Source organism: Sitodiplosis mosellana, unplaced genomic scaffold, assembly GCF_009176505.1.
Source record: "Sitodiplosis mosellana isolate CC-2019 unplaced genomic scaffold, AAFC_SMos_1.0 Smas_scaffold_6167, whole genome shotgun sequence".
Lineage (NCBI taxonomy): Eukaryota > Metazoa > Arthropoda > Insecta > Diptera > Cecidomyiidae > Sitodiplosis > Sitodiplosis mosellana.
Window position 1 is genome coordinate 1,784,481 of NW_022601408.1, and position 21,792 is coordinate 1,806,272.

The following is a 21,792-nucleotide window of genomic DNA, read 5'->3' on the forward strand; positions in this document are numbered from 1 at the left end:
TCTCTCTCTCTCTCTCTCTCTCTCTCTCTCTCTCTCTCTCTCTCTCTTTCGTGCTTCATCATCGAGTGCTCTAAATTCTCTGGGGAATTAACAAACATATGACCACTTACCAAAATATTATTTCACATCAACACGTGCAGCTAAAGGTGGCAAACGGACGTACAGAGGACGAACATTTCGTGTCCGTCCGTCCTTTTATTGATTTGGGACAAACGGACATTTGTCCTAATGTCCCATTTCAAATTAGGACAAATGGACAAATTTTTAAAATGACTTACATCACTTCATAAGTGTTATACATCATTAACGGACAAATGTCCGTTTGTCCCAAATCAATAAATGGACGGATGGACGGACGAACAAATTTTGCCCCTTTGCCACCTTTACGTACAGCAATGCTAATTCGTCGAATGCGATTCCAATTTCGTTTATTTTGCCCACTAATTTTTGGCCGTTGATCCTTATCAACTCGTGCATCATCGAATTTGTATTTGCATCAAAATGATGGGCGACCATTTCTTTTGATTTTCGTTTCGAAAATACTTGAAAAGCTGTATACACAGCCATTTTATCTTTGAACTTTAGCATCAAGTGTATTCGGATGCAAAGAAAATAAAAATGCTAAAAGAGAGTCGTTTTCACTGCAGTTCATAATTTATTTCCTATAAAAAAAAACCATGAATGCAATCCGATGAAATGAAACAGATGGGACAATGAGGAAGAAATTTGAGAAAAATGACCGCTTTCGAATTTGAAATGGATTCTTCTGGTTAATTTGTGGATGGAGTGCGCACAGTTATGATATTTGCCGATCAAGATGAATTCAAATATTAACATTTCATTATGTGCCATAATGGCACTGCCATCGTATACAAATTGACAGAAATATTAACGACTTTATATGGTTAACCAAAAAAAAATCGTATACATCGAGCATATAATTTGTGTGCGGAGTTTTGCCGTGTGCTCTCTCCGATCATTTCTCTCTGTTTTTTTTTTCGGTCTGTTTCGACATTTTATTGGATACGCTGGATAAACGTTTGCGGGCATCAAACATTGAAGATAACATATATAGAATGCGTTATACACATAGATGTGCCTTATGTGCACTGAATTTTCTATTTTGCCTATTATTTTGAATATACCGCGTGAGGATAGATGCGCAAATAGAAAGAGAAGCAGAGGAAAAGAGAGTTCAGAGCTGAGCCAAAAACAGAGCGGACGATAGACGATGTGCTTAATGTTAAGTTGTTTTTGTGCCATTGTTCGACTTTTTCTTTATAAAAATAACTCAATGTTTGATGTTGCCAGTCAGAAAGTGCACCAACAACAAAAACATCATACACACAAAAAAACCAACGAGATACTCTTTCAACGCACCATCAAAAAGCGATGGATCTTGACGTAGGAAAATGCATTTCTTTGCAGCTGAATGCGACAGTGTAGAAGAAATTATGAAAAGATGTCGAACGAACGTCAGTGGTTCATTTCCTACAATGAGCGCAGTTCATTTGTGTAAATGGCTTGAATTATACCGATTTTCATGATTCGCCATTATTCCATCGTCTACAAGTTTCCCTTCGTTTGAATCGAAGCGATAATTCAATTAAAAGGTTTTTGAACAATCAAACCATTGAAATCGATTGACGACCAACAGTGAACTAGCGCACATGCTGATAATCCATTTCATTTATGGCAGATCCAAATATGTTTCAACGTTTCAATACTCTCTCTCTCTCTCTCTCTCTCTCTCTCTCTCTCTCTATCTCGCTTTAGCCAGCATCATCAATCGCGCATTTATTTCGTTTAATTGCGCATTTAATTGAACTCTTTTCAAATCGTCAGCAGCTCCTGAGTGAGTGAGCAAGCAAGCAAATGAGTGAGAGAATAGTACATATAAAAAAGGTTGCTGCGCAACTGATGTCACCGTAAAATAATTCAAACCCATCAATCGAAAGTTCTTTTTTTTTCATTCTCATTTCGTATACTTTTTTGTTGGTTGAGTTCATTAGAATTCTGTTATGAAACAAAATAGCTCGTAGACAGCTTGGCACACTTGTGCTATTTTAAAATTCAAACCATTTCACAGTGCACATTTAATTATTAAAGGATAGAGCTTCTTCATATGGCCAATAAAATTTCAATTCTTCTATGTGAATGAAATAGAAGAAAGAAAATTCAAAAGAACTTCCCTCGACACCGAGTTTGCCACTTTCGATAAAATCGCACACACTTTACAAGCATACCGCATTGGAATTTGACATTGACAATGAATTGAGGTGAATCGAATGTGTGTTCAAAGTTCTGGCCAATAAATTATCGACAGTATCACATTATAAATAATATTATCATCGCGAATCTGCCAATTCATTTGATTTGTAAAATGAATTTAATTTAATACATGAACACCGTTGTCATGATTTAAAGTCCTGCATTTAAAGGTACACACACACAATAACTTGGTAGCAAATAGTACGCAGTCGGGAGAAAAGAACATATTGAACCGGTTAGATGTGAGTGTGTGTTCGAAACAATGCAATGCAAAATATGTGGAGCGCGCGAGCGCGTTGCGTAAAACCATGTAAATTATATGTTATTTCGATGAATTTGCAATTTCGATTTGATTTTGATTTGATTGCGTGCGAGAAAGTAAAAGTCGTAGTGCATATATACCGTGACATATTGTATGGCACAGAAGAAGAAGAAGAAGAAGAAAAAAAAAACAACAATAATCGTGGTTCCTGGTTTTGAAGAGAACTACAACCATTTTTTCCCCTTTCATTTATGCTAGAAATTTGTTCAGGGCGCCTGATTAAATAACAAAAAAAAAATTCTTTTGTTGTTATTCGCACATTTAATAAGCGTGGTATCGTGTAGCCATTTAAATGAAAATGAAAAAAAAAAACTGCAAATCTGCTGGAATTGAAATGACCTCAGTCAGAACGGAATAAAACTGAATAATACATAGAAACTGTGTCGATATCGATTATCGACCGAATAGAATAATGCAAGAGCGAACGAAATTCCAAAATATAGCAACAATTGATTAAACCAAACCAAATAAAGTTAACCGATGTGGATTTATGTCAGGCCCGAATTGAAGAAAACAACAACAGCCGCTTGATAAACATTGTGCCAGCAAAAATTCAGAAACATCAACGTGATTATTCCCGTATTAATATGAATGAAATGGAAGCACAAGAAGCAAAAAATTTATGTCATTTAGTATGGTTTTTGTTTTTATGCCGTTTGTGATTTCGTCGTGTTTGTGCATTCCTTTGTTTGCGCACAATTTAAAGCCATGTGCACTGGCCATAGCGACGATCATGTCGATGGTCCAGTATCAAATTCCCGCGCACAATGTATGACTTTGATTACAATGACACTAAAAATACATCATCAAATCATATTGTTTTGACTTATAGACAACGGGAAAAATAACACACCAATCAAATGATACCTTTGGCAGAGCATTCATTTGGAACATATATGCATCTAAAGTGGGATAGACACAACAGAAATTGTTGATTTCTATTTTCAAAGTGAAATTTCCATCTTGCTATTTGCGAATTGCTAATAAGTCACCTTTTTCGTACTCTTGTGTCGTCGTATTCAAATATTTTATTTCGCTGGATTTTTTTTTTATCCATTTTCTTTGCTAATTCCACTAATTCACGCAATTTTCTTTTTCTTTACAGATTTTGACGGTTGATCAACAGCAGATAGAATCTACCTAATTGTGTGAAGTGCAAATTGTATAAAATTGTGTGTGTTTCGAATTTGATTTGATAGGAAACCAATTTATTAAGAAAACGAAAAAAAATAACTACAAGAAATAAAATAGAAGACTGAACAGCTTTAAGAAATTCAACAATACAAAAATTAAAGGAAAAAAAAAAACAAACAAAAGAACAAAACGAAATCACGTAGCATAAAAAAAAATTTACTAATTTAATAAGTGAAATAAATAACAAGACAGAAATAAATAATATTTATTGATCTCAATATCTGGAGAAAGAAGGAAGAACAAATCATATTTTAACGAAGAACAAAAAGAAAGTTTAAAACTATTCCATAAAGTACCAAAGAAACAAAAATTATTTAACAAATCAGTATACACAACAATAGTACGGAGAAAGTAAACGAATACATTGCATCAATCCAACGCTCTCTGTTTTACTCTCTCTCTCTCTCTCTCTCTGTCTGTTTCACTAAATCTCTTTGCCGCTCGCAACTCTTTTGCATCATAACGGAACAAACAAACAAATTGTAATTTTATAAAACACCAACAAGTGAGCTTTTTCTTGAAGTAAACAAAAACATTAAAAAAAAAAAAAAGAAAAGAGCAGCTACAGAAGAACAATCACAAACATATTTATATATACACACAGAGCTTAAAATAACTTGTGAACTACCCTCGGCGTCTGTATAATGTTCAATTCGTTAGCATCTTATATACTTGGCAATGGTAATAGGAATGCAACGGATATAACACAAGACGGTCAACAATTAAGTGGTGCATCTGACGAAGCAATCAATAATTTTAAGTTTGTAACAACAAGCTGTGAAGATGAGGACGAAGAGTGGCTATTAGTCGAGAAAGGAGGTAAATTATTTGATTATCATCAAACGCTGCTATTATTTGCTAGCAGAATTAGCCGCCACAACAACAACAATTCTTTATCCATATTATTTATCGCTATCGTTTGGTTTCTTGATTTTATTTACCAGATGGTGACTGTACTCCTCAGCAAACTGACTCGGAAGAAGAAATTCCATTCGTTGAAATAAAAAATAGTCCCGCTGTACGTGCGCGACACAGTCGAAATAATTCAAATGTTGGATCTCATGATGGTGCTCTCAATTCATTGCCATCGTCGCCAGTACCGAATTCGATGGATGAATCATGGTTCGTGACACCGCCACCATGTTTCACCGCTACCGATCCGATCAACGTTGAAATATCACCGCTCGAAAATTTATTAATCGAGCACCCAAGGTAGGTCATTGATCTGCTTTTTTTTGTGGGTTCAAATTTCCGTTTTTTGTGCCTGATTTAAGATAATCCGATTGAATTTGATTACACTCTCTAAAGAAGTAATAAAGAAAAATGAAAAAAAAAATATCTAATGGTAAATTCGACAATTTCATAGCATGTCGGTGTATCACAGCATTCGCGGTTCCATGCAGCCAAGCACTGTTGAAGAGGATGCTGAAGATCAAGATGGTTTGGTTGTGATTGATTTAAACGCTGACACAGAACCGGATGTTGCCATTCATCCGGCATTGGATCGTATATCAGGCCAAGTGAGTTCACTGCACAACAAACTGAACAACTATGTTGACGAAATGTTTTTGGCAATTTCGTTAATTTTCGTATTTTCTGTTGAATTTTCCAGACTATGCAACTCATTGGTCGCAACCGTGTTGAGAGTCATGCCAATCATTTGACCGCACAACAGGTGAAACAAGTGATTGCATTGAAGCATTCACAGAAGGCGCACGACAAAAAGAGTCGCCAGCAAATGTGCCGCAATGCAATGGAGCGTGGCAACAAAGTGCGCGAAGTGAACAGCAAGGGTGGTCGTCAAAAGCGATCGGATATGACGCACTGCAAGGTCATCAGCCGTGTCAATAACAATCGCAAATGCTAAACCATTTGTGTACCACCTAAAATCAGCTCGTGTTTGTGTTAGCCAATGTGTTCGGGGAAGCATTAACCCGAAATATCTTGTATTTCAACAGTCTCCCCGTATCATCCCAAGCAAAATACACCAACACAATGTTTAGAATGGAAACGCACGCATCTAATAAGAACTAAATTAAACTGGTTTTAATTTAGCACAGACAGCAACAAACGCAATTTGTCACAATATGAACAGATAAAAAAAGAAACTATTAATTTAACAGCCGATTATGTCCGATGAGAAGAAACTTTTTCTAGAACTTTTTTCTCTCTGATTCCTAGGTTTCAATGTGAATTAGAATCACCCCATTTATTATGCTTATTCAATTTGATAGATTTGTTAGTAGCTGACAACTGAATTCGAAAAAGAACAATTTTAATTTGCGTGAATGACAGCAATGAATTTCCCTTGATTTATTCGATTCTATTTCATTTTCAATATTGGCAAACATGAGCACCAATGAACATAGCTTAAAAAAAACAATACAAAGTTTAATAAGATCAAACACACAACAACAGAAAAATGGCATGCACAAATGCACTACCTGATTACACTTAACAAAAAAGAAAGATAAAGATCATCCATTTTACTCGAACGTTTAACACACATCCCAAATTTGATTGAAATTGCATCAATTTACGTTTTCATATCGAATTTCAATGCAATGTGCGTGTGTGAATGACGATGTCCATTCAATGGAAATGACAGCCGATTCGATCGACTTCGAATACCAACATTTACTTGATGATGTGAGTTTTGCACAACTCACCAATAAATCATATTAATAATTTAAAACAAAAAGAAAAAAAGCTACAATCAGCATATTAAACGATATGTAGTGTTAGTTATTCATTCATCTCCAATTGGGCATTGCGATGCTTGGAAAATCATCGTTTTTGATTGATCCAAAATTGTACGATCTTTTCTCTTTGGAGCATTCTATTGTTTACAAACAAAAAAGAAGAAATAAATTTAAAAAAACAGCGGAAATGTGTTCAGAAAACTATTCTTATAGATTCAAAAAAAAAAAACAAATAAAATAACATAAAATAAATGTCTTTCTTTAGAGGATCAGATTTTGTTCGGGGTGGTTGATCAAAAATCCGAAGAATTTCGCCCAATTGAATCGGTTCGCTTGAAATTCGTGGAGGAAAGCGTTCGACAAAAAAAAAAAATGGGACAAAAAAGTATGAAATTTTTATTTGGATTAGTAGACATTTAGATTCGATATTGTCAATCAGGCGATAAAGTAAATGCAACAGAAAAAAAATTAAAGAAAAAAAAATCATATGTGAGAATTAATTCATTTTATCAATATATACGTCTCAAAACTAATATTTATGTATGTGTAGAGTGTAATGCGTTTTATATATAAATATATATGTTCTCGCGATTAAGTAATGTTTTCGCTAATTATTTTTTCACCTTTTGGACATAATTATTCTAACGATTTCTCGTATAATTTGATGTGAGCTGATTGTCTGCGTTAAACGATTTGAACGAGAGAGATATAAAAAAAAAAACAATAACAACAACAACAAAAACAATTCGTTTAGCAAGTAGAGTGAAATTCAAACACTAACATTTTAAATAGATTTTTATTGATAGCACATGCACGAGCACATTTCTTATTATTGTATTGATTAATGATATTTCTGGTATATATCATGCACAAATCCTATCAAATTCTGAGGCATGCCAACAGAGTGTGTCTGGATGAGCTCGTCCAGAAGAGCTTTGTTTCGGTTTGATGGGATTTGTGTATCACGGAATCAAATTGGCAATTACTTTTTTTTCAGCTTGATGCTGAAGTGTAAAAATTGCCCCATCCATCAATCTTAAACGTTGCACAAGCAAACCACCAAACAATGAATGAAACGATAACATTTCTTCAAATTAAAGTTCTTTTTTTTTTTTAAATAATATCTTAAATATGTCAACTTTTCAATTTCTGTATTTATTTATTTTTTTTACGTTGGCTATTTTATGACTCATTTGATTAAACACACATACACAAAATGCTTATTCATTTATCTAACGATCCCAAAATAAATAGCAATAAAAACTAGACCACTTTCGCTATGTAGGATTATAAATGTTAACTACCGAACACCCCCCCCCCCTCCCCCAAGAAAGAAACAACACCTTTTATTCAATTGATATTCAATGTGCAGAACAAATAAAAGGAAAATGTGATAACAAACAAACAAAAAAATTTAAAAAAATACACAATTTGTTCATACGACATAATGAAACCATGAGTGAACTAAGCAAAAAAAAAACTGTGGCAGAGAAATATTAATAAAATAACTTAATCTTAATTTGTACATGGGATGGAAGACAAAAGAAAATTTAGCTTCAGAAAATCAAACCGATTGTGATCAGTAAATAAACCTTTTCTAAACCCATTAACTATATAAACACTTGATAGCAAACACCATTTTAAGGAGAATCACCCAGGCATTAACACACGATATTTAAGCCCACACACACACACACACACACACGCGCCGTATTATATAGTTTGAAACTAACCATTTTTTTTACGAAGAAGCCACATCAAGGAAAAATAACAAAAAAAACTCCAAAAATGCAATGGCAAACAAACTTATGCTTTAAATATTTTACAATGAAATTAAAAGAAAAGATGAGTAAAGAACAAGAACAATCATGAAAAAAATAGAAAAGGAATGTTCTGAATCATGAGCCAAATGTCAAAAGTGAGAGCCAAATCATGAATTTTTGTTGCATGCGAATTTAACGAACCGTTGAACATACATTTGAATTTGCTTTATTGCGCGCACACACACACATACAAAGTGGGCCTTTGAGCAGACAAATCAGTTTATGTGGCTTGATCGACATTTATTTTTAACTGCTTCAGAATCATGATGGATTAATCAGACGCAGCTCGTTTGTTTTGCATCTAACGCTATTATTATATTGTCTGAATTTCGTGCGTTTGTCTTCTAAAACTCAATCATGACATTTACATGCGGTTCTGATTCATTTCATCACATGCCCGCAATAATTTCAAAGAATCCCGATGATTGTCGGAAAAGCCGATGTTTGAGAATTCACTCCAACCAACACTGAAGAGGCCTTCTGTGATTTTCAAGTCAATCATTCACACGCGCACATGCATACACACACGCATACAAATCAATTCGAACAATAACAACAACAACCAAATCTGATGAAATAATATGCCAGTCACACGGTGCTATCACCCGATTTCTTTCACGTATCTTCGATGTTGCGTTATGGTGTGTATTGATTGGACGAACAGCAAAAGACGTGTGCCGTGCACTATTTCTTCATTAATCCCCATTTCTATCTAAAAGAGAAACAAAATATGCAATACGCAATATAAGATTTAAACTAAAACGCCAAAAAAAGCAAAATTCAAGATGAGAAAAAGAAAAATTAACTGAACAAAAAAAAAAATTAAAATAAATCACATTATTTATATGTGCAACACATACACACAAAAAAATGATTTAATTATTACAACTCGATTAGTTTTTATGCTTACCTACAAGTAATTCGTCATTTATCATTTGTGTTGAGCCAATTCGCTTCAATCGCTTATTTCTCTCAATATCCTCGTTAATTGTGACAACTAACAGTGATTTATATCGATTGACTCGGAATAGTCTCAACACATTTTTTATTTCTTTTTTTCTTTATCCTTAAATTATACAACATTGAATATCACTCACAAAGTTCTAGACATTACGAGGGAGAAAAGTGGAATTTTGTAAACAAATACATTTATGTTTAACAAACAATGCACACAATGTAAATTTAATTAAGAATTTATGAGGAAAAAACAACAACAATAGAATACAAACCCTTTCATTTGTAAACTGTAGATCTAAATCTAAATTGTGGATAGAATTATAAAAAAAAAAAAACAATATTGTATAAAAAATTTAAATTAAAAAAAAAAGATTAAAATAAATTTATAAGCAAGAACAAACAACAGCAACAAAAAAAAGAAGAAAACTGTTAAAAAATGAATCAAATAAAAAAAAATTGTTGAAATTTTCAAAATCACAACTACTTGTTTTGATCGATTGCGGCTTTATTGTACACTTTTCTGGTTTCGATAATTCCTTTGTTTTCGATTTACAAATACAAATTACAACTTAGCGTTGTTGTCTCTTAAAATACGTTCATTAACATTTCGAAATTTTCATGGATATGCAACATTTCCTTAACATTTGCGATTTCCATGTTGAGGCGTCGCTTGGTCAGCAAAACGGCATCCCCGGAAAATATCTTTTCGGCAACGATACCGGAAGCGGGTATGCAAAGTATTTCACGGGCCAATTGTCGTAGACGTGGCAAATCGTAGCGTGTATCCCAAAACTCTAGGATATTTGTCGAGATGTCATTGAATTTTAAATTCAAATAAATTTCGACTTCATCGTGTGTTTCATCTCGTTCCTCTACGATATCCATGTATTCGATGAGATATTTTGTACTGTCAGCAGTGTCGCCGCCTCCGCCAGAACTTATCGATGCGCCACTGGATTTATTAATGGTAGACGCTTGAACTGAGTGCTTTTCATTGCTCTCCTCACCAAAGGCAATAATATTGCCTTCATTTTCGTCCGAACTAACCATCTTACTCACCATACTCAAAACACTGGCTTTGTCTTCATGGCTCATGAATTTTAGTGATTTGAATCGTGGATCCAGGAATAATGCGATTTTATGTAGATTTGTCATTGGAAAATTTTCACGAATCAAATTCAGGGCGACATCACGGATTTTACCATTCGCGAAACGTGCATTTCGAAAATGATCCTCGATTTTCTTACGTAATATGTAGACTTCATTGATGGTGGGCTTTTGATCGCAACTTAAAATGTTCACCGCTTTGGCGAATGGATCTAGGATTCGTTTGAACTCATCGATGGTCGCTGTGTCAATGTTTTCGTCGCCGATGTTTGCGTCGTCAAACAAATATTCCCAAATGTTACACCAATTCTCTGTTACCAAAATATCACTGGGCAATGCTTCACGAAGGCCACATTCATCAATCAATTGAATAACAATGCGGTTCAGCGTCAAACATGAACAATTGATCGTCGAAAATGATTTGAAACAGTCCAACATTTCATCGAACACAACGGTCGTTGTTTTCGATAAAAACGCATCGATATCGCTTTCGCTGGTGAAATAATTCTCCAGCATCGATGCAATGAGTTGCTTGTAATCGATCGTTGAAAATTCTTCAACAAAACTAACCGTACGGAGATTAATTTTCTTTATTTCAAACAAATCGCTTATGTAGTGGCCGTATAGCGTAAGGAAATTAATTTTGCGATTCGGATCATGCCAATAGTCGCAGGATAAGGCAATTTTGTGATCTTCAAATTTCGGTTTCAACATTTTTTGCAGGTTGTTCGTTGATTTTTCGGCCACCTCTAAACCCGTTGGATGTTTTGGGTCGAGAAGGGCTTCGATATTGACTCGTTTGTATTCGGCGCCGACATTTATCAAATATTGGCCAAAACTGAGGAAGCCCTTTTTCTGTGCCAAATTCGTCGGTTGCATGTCTTTAAAGCTAAAGTAGTGGAATAATTTGATGGCTTCCTCTTTCAGCTCCTCGGGAAATTCATTGGACAAGTACTGTTCTTGCTCTTGATCTTGATCGGTGTCATTTTCGTTGTCAAACGATAAATTATCAGCGCCACTTGTCGTCTGTGTTGCGTCCACATCATCGGCATGTTCCTCGCTAATTGGTATCGTTACATATTCGTGCATATTGTCATCTTGGGTGGGTGTTCGTTCACGTTTAATCGTTTCGGTCAGTCTTTTGATACATGAATGCCGCAGCAAACTCGCTGTCCCGGTTTTACTTTTGTACGTTATCAACGAGTGACAGAACAGGCACATCACAAAATCCAGCTTCTTGCCATTTTGGTAGAGAATTTTGAAGTTGCCATTGCTCCACACCTCACTTTTGATATTCTCTGGTGCACGCATATCGATGGATGGATCACCTCGAGCGATCAACTCTTCGATTTCTTTCTTCTGTTTCGTATTGTCGCGTCCTTTGAGCTGAAATTTAAGCTCGGGCGAATTTAGCAGAATATCACCCAATGGGCTGCTGTTCTCATTGCCGCGCGGTCGACTCTTCAGTATTTTCGGTGATGCGGTGAAATTCAACGTCTTCACGATAGTATGCTCCTCCTTTTGCATATTCATCACTTTTTTGTAGCAATGATGTCGCAACAAACTGCCCGTGCCATGCACCGAATTGTACGTTATCAAATTGGAGCAAATCTGGCAGTACACGTAGTTTTCTTTAACATTATTGTTGAAAATGAGCGAAAAACAGTCGGCACCCCAAGCGCAACTTTTTGATGATTTTTCCGGTTTCACCAAATAAACCGACGGATCTTTATCCATCAATTTTTTGGCCAACGCTTCTTTGTGCTTTTCCCGTTCCATGGGACTCTATTGAAAAATGGAATATGAACAAAAAAAAAAATCAAATTAATTTCACTTGATTCAATTTCATGTTTGTGTTTACACTTATGTTTTGTTTTGAAAGACCCGTTATGGAAAGAAGTATGAAATTCGTGACTTTTGTTTTGGTTCGTACGGAAGTGTTGCGTTCACAGTTACGAGCCTACGTTCGTTCTTGTGTGAAAGAAAAAAAAAAAACAAACGACCGACACACTAAATGTGAATGTACGAACACGCACAACTGTGTATACTTTTTGTCCCTTCACACGAACATTCCGCTCAAAAGTCAAAATATTCACACACCGAACGAAGATTCCGCGCATTTGCTTACCATTTGGGATAAATCGTCTCGAATTTTTTGCACTTTATTCATTATTTACGGTATATTGTACTCGGGCCAAATCCATTAAAAAAATTTACGCCAATTTCCAAAACCAATTGGCAAAATTATCGAATAGAAAAATTGGGAAAAATAAATGAAATGAAACTCGATGGTTTGTTATTTTTTCGTTTATTTTTTTTATTTGGATAATGCTAACCGAACACAGCAAATGACATGTACGAAATGACTGTCACGACATCGCATTTAAACGCACACCAAACCATAAACGAATGCCTGTAAACGCGCTCGTTGTCGTCGTCCGTGTGCGTGTTTATTTGAATGGCGTGCATACATACACGCACACCCGTATGGTTGTGTTCGTGCGCACGATTCTCATGCTTGACTCTTCTTTCACGTACCGACCGAGTCTGCCAAAAACAAGTCACGTATTTCTCGGGCAATTTGGCTTGCTACCACTTTCGCATTCCATACGGTTACACGAACGTTTCGTGTGTGTAGTTTGATTCTTCTTCTTCTTCTTTTTTTTCGAACAATATTTGTGTTATGCTTTTCACTTTGGTTTTGTACTACGGTCGGTTCTCCCTTGCCTCAATAGCTCGTTGTGTATTCGTTGAATGCCATTTTGTTTCTCTACACATTTTCGAAAAAAAAAAATCAATCGTACATTGAGTTTTTGTTTTTTTTTTATCTGCATAGTTCCCTTGCATCGATGCATTTAGTCCATATTTGTATTCCTCTTCTACCGTAGTATTCGACTGGTAAATGAGTGCATGATTTTGGTGGTCACGTTTTTCACATAAAAACTAGTAACCGTTTTCGGACGCGTGACACATATTTATGCACAGTGCACACTGCACACAAAAACCAATTTATGCAATGCATTGATAACAAGTCACAAAACAACATCAATTTTTATTTGTTTGAAAGGAACATGTTTATTTCTTTTCTGTCTGCTTGAATTTTATTCTTATGAAATGAGTTGTTGTTATTATGATTGAGAGAGTCAGCCTTTCGTTATGTTTTTTTTTCTTCATATCTTGGTGAATGATGATGCTTGAGTGAAATTTCTTAACTAATCTTCGATTACTCCTAAAATATTCAATCCACTTCGGCCTAAATTGACTCCGTCCAGTAGACCCGCGTTCCGTTCCTTCATGTAAATGAGAAATTGAATGATGACACAGAACAGATTGTTTCGATCCTGTGAAGAAAGAGAAAAAAATGATGAGCATGTTGCATGTTGAACAATTGTCAACCAACAACTGACAAAATTTCCTGTTGTAATTGGTTCTCTTACATGATTGCAGTGATGGACTTTGTCGTCGCTAATGAAGTTGAATTTTGGCTTCGTTGGATTCGTATATGAAATGGCACATTTTGACTTGGACTTCACCTCTTCAATTGTTTCCTTGAGCGATTTCTTTTCACCGAGTACAACGTATCTGTTGAAAAATGGCCGACCACCTGGTGCTGGCAACGGGTTCAATTGACTATCCATGTAGGAACAGAATAAATGGAATATAATCTAAAAATGGTAAAAAAAATAGAATGAATCAGTGTTTGTCTGAAATACTGCGCTGATGTTGAATCGAATTTAACTTACAGCAGCGTCAGTTGTCACGTGTTCATCCCAATTCAAATCGTATGAATTCGATGAATTCCATCGATAATCATTTATTCCGCTACCTCTGGCCAATTCGCGAATACGTTGCACTAAATACTCTTGATTGGTGGACATTTCCAAAAACGGCAACACCATCGACAAAGTTGGCACATATGAGGATACCATGTGATTTTCGGCAGTTTTCTTCAATCGTTCCAAACCAACACTTCCAATTTTGATGTCAGAGAAACCTCGAATCGCAAATTCACCGTCAATTTTATCAAATTCATTCACCAAGCGTTGTAAAATGGTCGCTGACAACCACATCCGGAGATTTGTCACATATTTCGTCAGTTTGGCCGATGAAATGGTTTTGAAGAGGTCGGAAAGAGGTGCACCTAAATCAACACAGCCCGGACCAACGCTTCCAGCCAATTCTTTGCCAGTTGATTGCTTGTTCGGCGTGATCGTCGTTGGTGACAATTGATAGATGGAGGTTTTTAACAGATTTGCCGCATTATTCCAATAATTCCATAGAGTGTTGGTTGAATTACGATCTACAGTCTCTCGAAGATTTGAGAAATTTACATTTCCCGTTGTTTCTTCCTTTGCCACTTCTCTGAAATATGCAAAAAAAAAAACAATTTTTTTTTTGCAATTGTCATAACATTATATTGAGATCAAATTCAAAGGTAAAGATGATGAACATTTCAAATACTCACCTCAAGTACTTTTGCAACCCATGCTCATCGGTGATGATTTCATCCTTTGTATAAGTTTTGTATGGTGAATTGAATGAGTTGTTGTTCGAATGATTGGGACTCGGGTTGTTACCAAATGAATTTTGCATATTGTTCTGCACTCGATTCCATGAGTAATTTGGATTCGGGCTGTTGTTAAAACTCTGTTGATGCACTGGCGAACGGTTGAAACCCCACATTGAATTTGTTGGTGAACGGTTACCTATGAATAATGAAAATATGATGATTGAAAATACATTTAATGATTGCTTTGCTACAAAATAAAAATCTAGCTACCTTCATTGAATGACGAATGCCAACTTATGATAGAGGATGTGTCCAATGGGCTGGATATTGGAGCTTGTGAATCGACTTTTTCTTGCTGCTGAACGATAAATGATGAGTCTATTCGTAAAAACGGAGTAAAAATCACGTAAAAGTTCGCTTGTTTTCAAAGATTAGGTTATGTTCAATTACCTCCATCATCGAAATGTAGCAATTTTTGTTGTGCTTGGGTGCCTTTGATTGGTTCAAATGTGAGCCATAGGAAAATGTATTTGATGAAATAGTACAGTACGCTGAATGCTAATAAGCCGGCAGCCGCATATTCAATGTAATACCAATTCGAGTATGCAAACGGACATTTGTTCTTGATGTCATACATCATCACCGACAACACCACCGCATTAATGGTCCCCCATTTGAGGTAGTTTCGCTTCTTTTTATTCTCCAAATAAATATCGAGACCTTTTGTCACAAGCGGTGATGATTGTTGTGGCGACGTAGCCATCGTGATTTCAGCCAAATATTCTTTTTATCTCTGGACCCGCTAACTATTTCTATTTACTAAGTAATGCTTGAGTTCTATTGCTTATATCTTAATCGGTTAAAACACTTCGAAAAAACAGTAAACAAATACGATTCGGTGTCATAACAATAATTTGAAATGCGCTTTGTGTGAGTATGAATGTCGCATGCTTGAACTAAATCACAGAAGTTTGAGCGCGGGAACATCTGATTTGACATTTCACAACGTGAGCCAATCATCAAAGCGCTGCAGATTGTACTGTTTACCATATTTGTGCTGCTTTATCGGTGTTATTATGTTCATTTCAAATTTTGGTACTTTGCACACAAAAAAATTGATGGGCGATTCTAAGGCTGTTTTCCTTCTCTGAATATACGTTTTTATATTTTGTTTTCTTTTTTATTACGCAATAGAACTACTAGGAAGATATCAGAATTTTGAATTTAAAATTTATTGAAATATCAGATTTTTTAGTTATTTTCACCACTTCGATTTCTCACCACTCAAATTAATCACCGCGTATGGCGATGAACTTTGAGAGAATTTTTGACAGCCAAAATGCATTTTTGATTCCACTTCACGTGTTTAATTCTTTTCGGTTTATCTCTCATTGCGATACGACATAATCAGAAACCATGGAAGCCGAAAATCCAAACATTCCCATTATAGTTGAAGGTAAAAAAAACATTTTAACGACGAAGCAAATGAGAAAAAAAGAATCAAAACGAAACGTAATATTGAATGGCAAATTATTTGGCATCGAAATCGATTCATTATTCAATGCGTGTTTTTTCTCCAATTCAATTTTCATTTCCATTTCAATTTCACATTTGTGACTTCGGAAAAATAATAATCATGTTTTTCATTGCTGTTTTGGTTTTTTTTCACTCCGACACAATGTTCTCTTGATCTTTTTTTTCTTTCTCTTCATCGATTTTCTGTCTCGTTAATCACATTATGTGTGGAAAGAATTTCTCTTCATAAAAATGCCTGTAAATATCGCAGACAATAACAACAACAACAATAAATTGATGGCATTTAAAAATTTACTGGCAAAAAATGATTATTTTGCAGATTTTTTGTTGACTTTTTCTCTCGTTGTATGTGTGTGTGTGTGTTTTTTTTAACACCAAAAATGGAGAGTCTACTTATATTTCATTACAATACACAATGATTTTCAAGTGAGCGACTTACTCTCGGGCAAGCAAGCAAGCATATAGCGGGCACCGCGTTCGAATGTCGATTTTGATCTGTGTGCTGTGCGACAGAGAGGACAATTGAGAGAGTGAATTCTTCTTTTTTTCTATTCGGTCGTCGTCGTCGTCGTCGTCGTAGCGCTCGCTCTCTTTCTCTCTCTTGAATTTTGATTATACAATTCCAATGTATACATATTTGAAAATGTGATGTTTTTGTTTCATTTTACACCGAAATAAAAAAAAACATTGGATTTCATTCACATTCGATATGAAAATGATGAACGACAAACGGGCAAATTACTCATACTAATTTGGAAAATTGGTGGTGCACACGCGAAAGAGACACATAAATATACACACATACGCTCAATCACACTCATTACCTACACTTAAATGTATGAGTTTTTTGTATACATTTTTTTTAAAATCACCATGACATAGTATATTCTTCTGTTTCCCCTTTTCAAATTGTTCAAACTCAACATTTTGAGTGGAGAAATTTAAGACGTCAAACATTCACATTAGTTATTCTCGTTTTGACCAAGACAAATTTACGATGATTTTTAAAAAATCTATAAAAAAAGGTTTTTAATTTTGGATATTGATTGAAATTGATTTTGCTTGAAAAATAAAACCCCGTGTACAATAATATTTTCTTTAAATTTCAGTCGGAGCAGACAATGGTCATGGTGACGACCGAACACGTTCTGTGGCCGCAGAATCGATCGAATCATACGAACTCCGGCTAGCCGCAGCCAATCGCAAGCTGTACGAAGCCATGGCATCAAACGCATCACTTCAGGGTCAGCTGGACGTAGTCAATGCATCAAATGCATCACTCCAGGGTCAGCTGGACGCAGTCAATGACAAGCTGAACGAAGCCATGGCATCAAATGCATCACTCCAGGGTCAGCTGGACGCAGTCAATTACAAGCTGAACGAAGCCATGGCATCAAATGCATCACTCCAGGGTCAGCTGGACGCAGTCAATTACAAGCTGAACGAAGCCATTGCATCAAACCCATCACACAATAAATTGACAAATTTTGGTTGGAAGGTTTTGATAATCATTTTGGCAGCTACAGCCATAGTTAAAAGAGCTTAAATTACAAAAGAAAAATAAATAATTTTTCAAAACAAAAAATTTCAAATAAAAAACTCAATGTTAATCAGCATCGTTTCGTTTTATTTAATGAGAGCTTATCTAAAAATTAAAATTCATGTTTAAAATTATTCAAATATGCCAGTAGTCGATATCGTGTTATGTGGAAGGTAGTTTCAATTAATACTTTGTTTTCTTTCCTTGAATGCCAATGCTGCAGCGCGATGTGATCTCTTCTGGATTGGCGCTTTGTGTTGGTTCTTCAACGCTGGGACGCTTACGACGTGGTGATGTAACCGGCGATCTTTGTTTCAAACATTCGACGTCGTTGAAGACGACCTGTGCGCCGCCCCCGCACGTTGGAATCACATTGCCTTTGTACAATCGGGTTTCAACCTCGCCGTCTGTATCCGCGCCCTGTGCAACCAAACAGTATTTCGACGATTTTGCATTAATCAAATCCTTGGCGTCGGTCAATTTTGTGATTGACTTGCGAGCTCTGTAGTACGGCTGGAAAATGGTTCCAAGTGGAACTGGATTCGGTGTTCGATGCTCTAACCAGCGTTCATCAGTTGACCGAGAGCGACGATGACGAACATTTGCAACAGGAACACCCTGAAAATTGGTCGAAGAACGAACATTATTACCGTTTTACCGTAACGCAACATTAATCCAATAACAAATTCTACCAAGGATGAGATTGGCCTTGGTAGAAAAATGTGGGTTAAAGATAATTTGTCCAACCAAATGACATGCACCCGAATATTGACTTACCCGAAGTGTTCTTGGTATGGCACTTTCAATGCCTGAAAATTTGTTGGTTCTGGGCGTCGACGCAATCCAACTGGAAATCACCGAACGTTCTTTCATTTTCAATACAGGCTCTGCGACATTTTCAATATTTTCAGCTTCAGCTATTTTTTTGATTTCACGAATCTTGCGATTTTTCAAACGAATTTCATCCTAAAGAAGAGAATTTCTATGATTATTTCCATTTCAATCTACAGCTAATCCAAGAAGTTCATTTGAAGCACTTACATTCAATGCATCTTCTTTTTCCTTGTATTCTTTTGCCAATTTTTGATTGGTTCTTTCGGTCTCAACGGCATATCGCGATTGATACCTTTGTTTGAGACGTTGTTGTTCCATTTCCATCTCTTTGATGTTGCATTGTTTCTGATTGTTTTGTGTTTGCAGATCCTTGATCATATTCTCACGTTCACGCAATTTACGATTCAGCTCTTCGATTTTGAATTCCATCGAACCGATTTTCTTTTCATGAATTTCGGTGCGACTGCGTTCCAACTTCAGCATTTCATTCAATTTAGTATTTTCGCTTCTAAGCGTATTGATCTCTTGCTCTGTGCGCACCAACTGCATTCGATGTTGGTTTTCTGTTTGAAAGAATTGTAATATTATCATTTTGCATGAAGATTTTTCGGCTTTGGCAAAAATGACTAGAACTTACGTCTGGCACTGAAATCATCTAATAATGTGGACCGTTTCTGAATGCGTTGATCCAAATGTTGCATCAATTGGACAATAATCTCGTCCGTTTCTGGTGAAATGAGACGGTAGTCGGGGAACTTTGGCCCAAGACTGTATACCAAACCAATGTCAACGTCGAGTTTCTTTGCATCAGCACGACCCATTTCCTCTAAATTGTGTATAGCCATTTTGAATATTTGATTCGCCTTGCGACGACCAGGAGTGTATCCAAGGTCGGTTTTCATTGGTGTTGGCCGTGCCACTTGCACCTCTTGTGTCATTTCGGCGAACTTCATCACTTGCTGAAATGTTGACGCAACAATTTTGTTTGAATTTCATCAAATATTTGTGACAATTTTCGAAACGAAACGAAACGTAAGTTTTCATAGAATGAATTCAAGTCACAGTTGAAATAAATGTCACTTACCGTCGTTTCATCGAAATCCTCTCGACGTGGATTAATGCAAACCACCATTCGAACTTGACCCTCGCCATCAAAATAGCTTTTGAATAAGTGTGTGATTTTCGCATCACGATACGGAACTTTTTTCTGCAAATTTGTGCACTGATTCTCACGAAGTGTCTCCAGACATTTGCGCAGAGTCATCAGCGAGTTGTTGATGTTGCCAGCCTCACGAAGTCGAACGCCAGTGTTGTTCGTGCGATTGGTACGTTCACTGCCGGCCAAATCGACCAGCGACAATTGACTGATGGTAATTTTGCGACGATCTTGAATCAACTGTTCGCCACGGCTATCGGTTGGTGCTTGGACCAAGCGAATCGTAAACACAGAATGACTCCGACTCGATTCCGCATTGAGGAGTGTATGACCGGTACGCTTACGCTTCTGTCCCAAGTGATATGCATCGATTGCTTCGCTTACTGTTTTCACCTCGATTTCATTCACGCCATGCACATACATTACATTCAAGTTGTCATTACGAATAATTTTCGTTTGTAATGTCTTCTGATCGGGCCCCTCCTCTAGCAAATCATACACTGAATTATTGTACACTTCAACATAGGTCACGAACACGGCATACATGTTGTCCTCGTCGATGCCAGCCAAAATCGATGTTTCAGCCGATGCTTGCGACGCAATTTCGGGATCAGAATCTTTGCGCCGTTGTGTCTTACCGAAACGAGCATTCATTTCAATCTGCCGCTCACGCATTGCATCCTCTTCGGACAAAATTTCGAAGCCATTCAATCGGTCCGGCTTGAAGACATACTTCTTGGTTTGAAAATCCGAAATCGTTTTGAACAATGACTCCAAACAGCGTGGCATGATGCCACGATTCTCTTGATTGCCTGTCATTGTGTACGTTTTACCACTGGATGTCACCCCGTACGTAAACAACAAACCATTCTTCCCTTTGATCAATGCTTCGACCAACGGCTGTGCAACGCGTTCATACAATTCACGCTGTGTGGAATGTGGCCCGAATACATGCTGAAATGTATACTGCATTTCTCGCATTGTTTTATAATTGACTGCCATTTCTGGTGGCCGTAAACTGACTGTCTTCGACGAAACGACCTCAACGCATGATGCTTCATTTGGATTATTTATCGGGCGAACACGACAATATACCTGTACCGGATCGGTCACAGAGTCCGCTGAATTTTGTCGACTCATTGGCGTCTTTGGCACCAAACGAGCTGGCGTCCGGAAGGTTCTAGATTGAATAGAACGAAAAATAATTAATTTATTTGTATGAAAAATATTTGAAAATTATCTTAAAAACACTACTTTTAAATTCAAAGATGCTAAAATGTGAATTAAAACACTTCTTTTACTGCTGTCATGCGATTAAATTGCATTCCTACGAATATAGCAACAACAATGCTCAAACCGAATGTGTTGCTTGCAAATGTGATCACACTTTGAGCAAACGATGCACCATTTTTTTTTTTGCACAATATCCACACAAAAAAATACTCACGAAGATTTCATGATGTAAAAATGATTTTCAATCAATGTATCGCCAGTAAAAATAATGTCAGTAAAAATAATGAATTTGCCGAGATTCTCTTATGAATACAGCCACTTTTTACAACATTTTCAGCAAAACAACTATCAAAGTGATGCTCTCCGTAGGACGTTCAATCGTTTTTTACAGTTGAGTTTTCAAATTCAAAATGACATTTACGTTCAACGAAATGGAACATGGCGTCATTCAGCTTTTGACTGGCATTTTTCGTGCGCAGGGCTGTACAATTCCTGAACAAAATTACGTTAGACAATGCTTGTCGTGCTGAACATTCAGCAACTCATCTATTAAATATAATTTGGATGGCATGAAAATCCATGAAAATCAATTTAAAATCATTTAATT

At 36.3% G+C, this 21,792-nt stretch overlaps 5 protein-coding genes across 11 annotated transcripts in view; 2 read left to right on the forward strand and 3 right to left on the reverse strand.

The window, feature by feature from the left end:
- Window positions 1–7,601, forward strand: part of LOC129575762 (tumor protein p53-inducible nuclear protein 1) — a 25,836-nt gene extending 18,235 nt beyond the window's left edge. For 3 of the 6 annotated variants that reach the window (XM_055459756.1, XM_055459760.1, XM_055459762.1), the window contains exons 2-5: window positions 3,699–4,606; window positions 4,732–4,999; window positions 5,154–5,307; window positions 5,400–7,601. In XM_055459756.1, coding sequence (XP_055315731.1) covers window positions 4,432–4,606; window positions 4,732–4,999; window positions 5,154–5,307; window positions 5,400–5,654 — 852 coding nt within the window. In that variant the 5' untranslated portion in view covers window positions 3,699–4,431 and the 3' untranslated portion in view covers window positions 5,655–7,601. Of the gene's footprint in view, window positions 1–3,472; window positions 3,581–3,698; window positions 4,607–4,731; window positions 5,000–5,153; window positions 5,308–5,399 lie in introns of those variants that run through there. The other 3 variants (XM_055459757.1, XM_055459759.1, XM_055459758.1) reach the window with 3 other exon arrangements.
- Window positions 7,602–9,753: 2,152 nt separating this feature from the next.
- Window positions 9,754–13,157, reverse strand: LOC129575760 (uncharacterized). The gene is made up of 2 exons (XM_055459754.1): window positions 12,505–13,157; window positions 9,754–12,161 (listed from the first exon to the last, which is right to left on the reverse strand). The coding sequence occupies exons 1-2, from the start codon at window positions 12,544–12,546 to the stop codon at window positions 9,855–9,857; spliced, it is 2,349 nt and encodes a 782-aa protein (XP_055315729.1). The 5' UTR covers window positions 12,547–13,157; the 3' UTR covers window positions 9,754–9,854.
- A 268-nt stretch (window positions 13,158–13,425) lies between these two features.
- LOC129575761 (transmembrane protein 209) lies at window positions 13,426–17,200 on the reverse strand. The gene is made up of 6 exons (XM_055459755.1): window positions 15,337–17,200; window positions 15,157–15,264; window positions 14,842–15,082; window positions 14,120–14,738; window positions 13,814–14,041; window positions 13,426–13,717 (listed from the first exon to the last, which is right to left on the reverse strand). Exons 1-6 carry the CDS (start codon window positions 15,647–15,649, stop codon window positions 13,589–13,591), a joined length of 1,638 nt encoding a protein of 545 aa, XP_055315730.1. The 5' UTR covers window positions 15,650–17,200; the 3' UTR covers window positions 13,426–13,588.
- LOC129575763 (uncharacterized) lies at window positions 16,221–18,036 on the forward strand. 2 transcript variants are annotated; one of them, XM_055459763.1, is made up of 2 exons: window positions 16,221–16,342; window positions 17,532–18,036. In XM_055459763.1, exons 1-2 carry the CDS (start codon window positions 16,303–16,305, stop codon window positions 17,966–17,968), a joined length of 477 nt encoding a protein of 158 aa, XP_055315738.1. In that variant the 5' UTR covers window positions 16,221–16,302; the 3' UTR covers window positions 17,969–18,036. The 2 variants fall into 2 exon arrangements, with proteins under 2 accessions (XP_055315738.1, XP_055315739.1); XM_055459764.1 differs by lacking the exon at window positions 16,221–16,342 and adding an exon at window positions 17,218–17,447.
- LOC129575759 (kinesin-like protein KIF23) lies at window positions 18,029–21,606 on the reverse strand. Its single transcript, XM_055459753.1, has 6 exons — window positions 21,400–21,606; window positions 19,881–21,132; window positions 19,434–19,755; window positions 19,004–19,359; window positions 18,740–18,928; window positions 18,029–18,580 (listed from the first exon to the last, which is right to left on the reverse strand). Exons 1-6 carry the CDS (start codon window positions 21,408–21,410, stop codon window positions 18,146–18,148), a joined length of 2,565 nt encoding a protein of 854 aa, XP_055315728.1. The 5' UTR covers window positions 21,411–21,606; the 3' UTR covers window positions 18,029–18,145.
- Between the last annotated feature and the right edge of the window lie 186 nt (window positions 21,607–21,792).

What these genes read in the sequence shown, in the direction of transcription:
- LOC129575759 (XM_055459753.1), bottom strand. An exon ending in AAAAAGAAGATGCATTGAAT is followed by an intron (nt 18,929 to 19,003) that starts GTAAGTGCTTCA and finishes TCTCTTCTTTAG; the next exon opens with GATGAAATTCGTTTGAAAAA. An exon ending in CCATACCAAGAACACTTCGG is followed by an intron (nt 18,581 to 18,739) that starts GTAAGTCAATAT and finishes ACCAATTTTCAG; the next exon opens with GGTGTTCCTGTTGCAAATGT.
- LOC129575760 (XM_055459754.1), bottom strand. Translation starts at nt 12,546, where the DNA reads ATGAATAAAGTGCAAAAAATTCGAGACGATTTATCCCAAATG. An exon ending in GAGACGATTTATCCCAAATG is followed by an intron (nt 12,162 to 12,504) that starts GTAAGCAAATGC and finishes ATTTTTCAATAG; the next exon opens with AGTCCCATGGAACGGGAAAA.
- LOC129575763 (XM_055459763.1), top strand. Translation starts at nt 16,303, where the DNA reads ATGGAAGCCGAAAATCCAAACATTCCCATTATAGTTGAAG. An exon ending in CATTCCCATTATAGTTGAAG is followed by an intron (nt 16,343 to 17,531) that starts GTAAAAAAAACA and finishes TTTAAATTTCAG; the next exon opens with TCGGAGCAGACAATGGTCAT.
- LOC129575761 (XM_055459755.1), bottom strand. Translation starts at nt 15,649, where the DNA reads ATGGCTACGTCGCCACAACAATCATCACCGCTTGTGACAAAAGGTCTC. An exon ending in GGGTTGCAAAAGTACTTGAG is followed by an intron (nt 14,739 to 14,841) that starts GTGAGTATTTGA and finishes TGCATATTTCAG; the next exon opens with AGAAGTGGCAAAGGAAGAAA. An exon ending in AAGTCCATCACTGCAATCAT is followed by an intron (nt 13,718 to 13,813) that starts GTAAGAGAACCA and finishes CTTTCTTCACAG; the next exon opens with GATCGAAACAATCTGTTCTG.